The sequence below is a fragment of the Macrotis lagotis genome, chromosome 7 (assembly GCF_037893015.1).
Source record: "Macrotis lagotis isolate mMagLag1 chromosome 7, bilby.v1.9.chrom.fasta, whole genome shotgun sequence".
NCBI lineage: Eukaryota > Metazoa > Chordata > Mammalia > Peramelemorphia > Peramelidae > Macrotis > Macrotis lagotis.
Window position 1 is genome coordinate 6,729,174 of NC_133664.1, and position 6,000 is coordinate 6,735,173.

The following is a 6,000-nucleotide window of genomic DNA, read 5'->3' on the forward strand; positions in this document are numbered from 1 at the left end:
GAAGAAAAGGAAAAAAACAATAATGAAAAGAATTGTAAAAGGGAAGAGAAGCTGATACAAAACATATCCCAGGAAATTTATAGTCTATTGATTGGGGTAGGACTTTTGACCATGGGAATTTGGGGACAGGGTCCAGGGATACTGGAGTGAGATCCTTTGTACTCTTTGTGAATTAAGTTGTATTTTGAAAGAAAGTATATCTGCCTCACCCCCACCCCCAAATAAGTTAGACTTAATTGTATGGTTCAGGAAAACTTCAATCCATCCTTGATATGCTCAGGCCCAAAATATGTTATCCTATGCCTAACCCTCTAAAAGAACTAATATAGTGATGAATTTGGTTTTAAGGTTTACCTTAGAGCTTCCTAAATATGGACTTGTATACTTTGTCTGGTAATAAGCTTTCTTCATTGATGATGTTTAAATGGGAACACAGAACCCTTTGTCAAGTCTGATGTGGAGGGAATCATTCCTATGGAAAGAGCACTAGACCTGATGTAGGAAGATCTAAGTTCAAATGTGACCTCAGACACTATCTATGTGACTCCAAAAGTGTTACTTTATCCTTCTTGCCTTAGTTTCTTCATCTGCAAAATGAGTTAGAGAAGAAAATGGCAAAGGACTCTAGTATCTTTGCAATGAAAACCCCAAATGGGGTCACAAAAAGTCAGTCAAACTGAAAAGCAACTGAACAATAGCTAAGAGTTTGAACTGAATTCTGTGAGTTATTTCTACCTACCAAATGGCTCCTGCTTTTCTCCTTGTCCCTCTCTCTATCTCAAATTTAACTCCATTTCCACCCATGTATCTTTGGATTTGATTGTTTATCTTAGTTCATAATTGAAAATATATGTTCCAACTTTAGAAAGGAAGCATCCATAGCATACCCTTACCTGCTATTTTTTCCTGATGGGTCAAACTTGTTTATTAATCTTGATTAGATGCAAAACAAATGGAGATAGTAAAGAAATTGTCAGATTAACAAGGATGCCCATTGGAAGTTTCATATTAAATTCCAGGAAGATCATGAAGGACAGGAAAGAAGTTGGATTGGTAATGTGGGGAGTGTTGGGGATGATAGAGGGTAAGGACTTTTTCTTGACTCATTTCTGTAGAATGGTTAAAAAAAATGGGGGGCTTTTCACTCAAAGAGCAGAGCTTTGAAGGAGGGGCTAGAAAAGAATATGAACAAAAACAACCCAAGGTAAAGAGGCAAGATCCTTATGGGAAGAAGGAATCCCTATGCTAGTGAAATCTTAGAATATTACCATGCTAGCTTTAGAGCCTTGGGGGAGCTTAGAGACCATCCAGGCCACCCCCTCATTGTACAAATGAAGAGATAAAAGTGCAAAGGAGTCAGGAGACTGACCCGAGATCCACAAATAGATTAAGGGTTAGAACAGAGATTTAAACTCAGGTTCTCTTATTCCAAGTCCAGCATATTGCCCATTGCCTGCGCACCTCAACAGTCTCCATGAAATTGGTTTATCACTAATTTCAAAATGTCGCAGTCCTGGATACTTACATTCAGCATATTTCTGAAGCTGAGAGAATTCAGAAGGACTAAGGTGAGCCCACTTCTCCTGGTTCGTCATAATGATTTCCAAGTTCTCTCTCACATACTAGGCGGGACTTCACGAATGATGAGTTGTAAGAAGCCTGTGCTTCAGTGTTTCCACATGATTAGATGGTCAGATGACAATTCCAGATATTAAAATAAGTGATCAATTTGTATAAGATGTTTGCTGATGCAAATCCTTCCCCTTAAGAACAGCTCTGTAAAAAAGAAAAGAGAAAAGGGGTGATTTGAAGCTATATCCGTCACATGGCACTTCCTGATTAATGAAACAACCATTTCTATTTCTCAATATAATGTTCTCTAGTTGCTCAAGTTCTCTGCATTATAAAGACCTGTCTTTATTCCTTTAGAATATAATGACTACCTATAATTTCAAATTTCACAAAGCCCTTTTCAGACAATGTCTCATTCAAGAGGCAAAAATGTTGTGAGATACTGGTTTTTGTATTCCATTTCTCAGCTAAGGAAACCAAGGCTGAAAGAAGTCATTTGCTCGGGTTTACAAAGCTAGCCAATGCAATAGGGTAAGATTTAAAACCAGGTCCCATGTTCAATAGTCACATGGATAAAAACAAAAACAAAACACTGAATTTGGGAGTCACAGGAACTGATTTGAAATTGTGACTCTCATGATGAAAAAGGGTAAAAACATCGATTGTACAAAAATATTCATAGCAGCTCTGTTTGTGGTGGCAAAGAATTGAAAATGAAGTAAATGTCCTTCAGTTGGGGAATGGCTTAGCAAACTGTGGTCTATGTATGTCATGGAACACTATTGTTCTATTCAAAACCAGGAGGGATGGGAATTCAGGGAAGCCTGGAGGGATTTGCATGAACTGATGCTGAGTGAGATGAGCAAAACTAGAAAAACACTGTACACCCTAACAGCAACTTGGGGGTGATGTTCAACCTTGAAGGACTCGCTCATTCCATCAGTGAAACAATCAGGGACAATTTTGGGCTATACCATCTGTATCCAGAGAAAGAGCCATGGAATTTGAACAAAGTTCAAGGACCTTTAATTTAGAAAAAAAAATCTGATATCTTATTGTCTGACCTTGCTATCTCTTGTACTTGATGTTTCTTCCTTAAGGATAGGATTTCTCTCTCATCACACTCAATTTGGATCCATGTACACCATGGAAACAATGTAAAGACTGGCAAACTGCCTTCTGTGGGGGGTGGGGGGAGGGAAGTAAGATGAGGGGAAAAATTGTAAAACTCAAATGAAATCTTTAATTAAAAAAAAGAAATTATGACTCTCCACTGTGAGACTAGAGAAAATAAATCGAGGGAGTTAGACTAGATGACATTTAAGGTTTCTTCTAGGTCGAAATGTCCAATTCTATGCTTTTTATTGTTATTCAATAAATTGTGACCCCATTTGGATTTTCTTGGCAAAACAATAGTGGATTGGTTTGTCATTTCCTTCTCTACTTCGTTTTACAGATGAGGAAACTGAGGCAAACAGGGTGAAGTGACTTGCCCAGGGTCCCACAGATAGGAAGAGTCTGAGGTCAAATTTGAACTCAGGAAGATGAGCCTTCCTGATTCCAGTTCTCTGCTTGAAATCCTATACTTGCAACCCCCTTACCAAACCCCTTCCTATCACATAGTAGAGACTCACATCATACTTTACCAATGGAATTTAATCATTAGATGAACAAAGGGACTGTTGCTACACCAAAGTCATCAAGTGTGAGCTGGTGTAACACTGGTGTACTAGAGGCTAAAATAGCCAATAGTTGACAGGATGAGTCAAGCTTAGAGACCTTGGGAAGAATAGGGGAAAGGATCTGGCACATTTACATTTTCCTCTTTTTTTTGTTTTTGTTTTTTTGGGTGAAACCAGAATCCTAATTTTTTTTTTAAATCAACTTCCTTCCATAATTTGAGATATAAAGAAAGGCTGGAGATAAAAAAGAACTAATTAAGGTTATCTAAGATCCATCTACAAGCAGAAAGGGATGATTATCAGACAGTCTGGTACTTAAATGAGGCTGGAGGAAGAGAGTAATAGGGCCCTGGCCTCTTGACACTCTCTTTACCTACTGCTTAGCACAATCACTTCTTAAAACTCCCTGATTTGGAGGGCTCCAATAGTAGGAGAGAGCTGAAAAAGTATAGTTTCTGAAATCTCCCAAGAAGGGAAGGAATTGGGCTGGGGAAGGGAGAGAAACTCAGAGCCTTGCCCAGATCAGCTTCAGAAAAAAAAAATCTGATCTGGTCTTTTGAGTCATGATTTCCTCTCTTTTTTATGCAACTGGCTCCATTAGAGAAACAAAAAAAACCTTTCTTTTTCCAGGATTTCTTGAAACAAGATATCACTGGTCCAATTTACACTTGTAAATATGACACCTGGCCTTCAGGCCTCATCCTAAGTGCATTATTCTCAATATCATTTTACAAAAGAAAAAGGACATGACTTTCTTAGAATGTATTTTTTTACATTTAATTTGCTGCACTAACTCAAATCTCCCCCACTTTTTCTTTCCTAGGAACACTAGGAGGCCTTTTCTGAACTCTGGGCAGCCAATTTGCATCCTAATAAGAAAGATTTACAAAATAAAGGCAACACTCCATAGGGCTCCAAGCAGTTATTCTTTAGGTTGAAAGCTTAGCTCAATTCTCATAAAAAAGTCATGCAAAAGACTCTTTCTCCCTTCCCTCCTCCCCAAACCCCCTCCTATGCACCAGGAAGGAAAAGAGAGCCAAGGGGTGGGGAGGAGAGCCCAGCCTTGGCTCCTGGGCCAGCAAGAGGACTGAATTCTTTACTCAGCCATGGGTTCTGAAAGCTTTGGGAAGACTTAAGGAAAAGGAAGAAGAGGGTTATTGTTATACTTGGACTTTTAAGTATTCTCCAAGATGAAGGCTGAATGAAGGATCAATTGTTGGGCATGTGATAGCAAGGATTTGGGGGGGGCAAAGATTAGATTAAATGGTAAGGGGTAATTGTTTATTATTGTTATCTATAAATGAAAGAAATCTGCTGGAGTGAGAGAAAATTCAACACTTAATTCAGGAACCTTGCAGGATGGTGGTACCTCACCTAGCTTGAGGCACAAGGTGGGCTAATTACATCCGGTATTATATATTAGAAACTCTTTCCCCTCCCACCTGGATCTTCATAGGCTCTCAGAGTCTGAGTTACAGTCTAAGAGGTCCGCCCATCCCATGACATGTCCCTAATATGATTCCCCCCACATCATACGATGCATCATCATACGATGCATGTTATGCTGATGAACACTAATCGTCACAGGAGTTGTGTGGGATAACATTCAGTTACCTATTTAAGCAAACTCAGTTGCATGAGGTCTAGATCTCTAGGTTACTCTTGACCTGTTAAAGAATAGTTTCTTCTTATCTTGGGTTTGTCATTTTTGGAATCGGATTAGGAGAACTCTCCCAGTTTTGTGATGGGGCCATTCCCCTTTTGTAATGGATTTCAAAGGGACCCTCCACCCCGTGAAGACCAAGGAAGCTCTACATTCCTCACAATTATTATTGATATTATTGTTATCAATGTCACTATCATTGTTATTGTGGTAGAGCAGATACCCTGTTGAAGCTAAAGTCCCCCAGTCCTGGGATGCTGCATGTTGGTTAGGTTGGCTCCATGTCCCATAGTTTCCAGGCCTGTTTGTTAATCAGTGTTGCGGGAGATGTCATCCAGTCCCCTGATATTTGTCACATAGTCACGTAACTGTACCCAGAAATTGTCAAGTACCTGCTACCTTGGGAAGGAACTGAGATGCAGCACCCCTCCCTCCAAATTGCAATTGTCTCTACCTCATCACTAAAGTTATTAGCCAGAGTAATAAAGTTATCAACCAAAGCTGGTTCCCCCCTGTAAACTATTGCTAATCTCCAATGATGGCATCAGTTTATTGCTACCTTGACTTACTGGTAATAAGCTCTCTTTAAGTCCAGGTTCCGAATTTTGACCTTGTTAGTCTGAGTAAAAGACCAAAGAAAGAAATGTCCTCAACATTATCCTGCTCAGGCATTTACTAATAGTGAATCCTAACCAAGGGTATTAATTTCCTTAATTTCTTTCTTTCTTTGTCTTCCTCCCTTCCTCCTTCCCTCACTCCTTCCCTCCTTCCTCCTTCGCTCCTTCCTTCCTTCCTTCCTTCCTTCCTTCCTTCCTTCCTTCCTTCCTTCCTCCCTTCCTTTTCTTTCTTTCTCTTTCTTTCTTTCTTTCTTTCTTTCTTTCTTTCTTTCTTTCTTTCTTTCTTTCTTTCTCTCTCTCTTTCTTTCATCTAATCTGATATTCATTAAGATGGAATTAATATTTCTTGATCTATACATTTCTGATCAGAAATTAGTCTCTTAACCTTTAACTAATAGTTACAAAATGTCAGTCTGGTAAGACCTGTCTCCTACAATGTTGACTTCACCTGTGTCAGTACTATCTG

The 6,000-nt window shown here is 39.2% G+C and overlaps 1 protein-coding gene across 2 annotated transcripts in view; it reads right to left on the minus strand.

Annotated features, from left to right (window-relative positions):
* Positions 1-1,760, minus strand: part of DGKB (diacylglycerol kinase beta) — a 556,198-nt gene extending 554,438 nt beyond the window's left edge. For both annotated transcript variants that reach the window (XM_074195405.1, XM_074195404.1), the window contains exon 1: positions 1,526-1,760. In XM_074195405.1, the coding sequence (XP_074051506.1) occupies positions 1,526-1,595 (70 nt within the window). In that variant the 5' untranslated portion in view covers positions 1,596-1,760. The remainder of the gene's footprint in view (positions 1-1,525) is intronic.
* Positions 1,761-6,000: the final 4,240 nt, after the last annotated feature.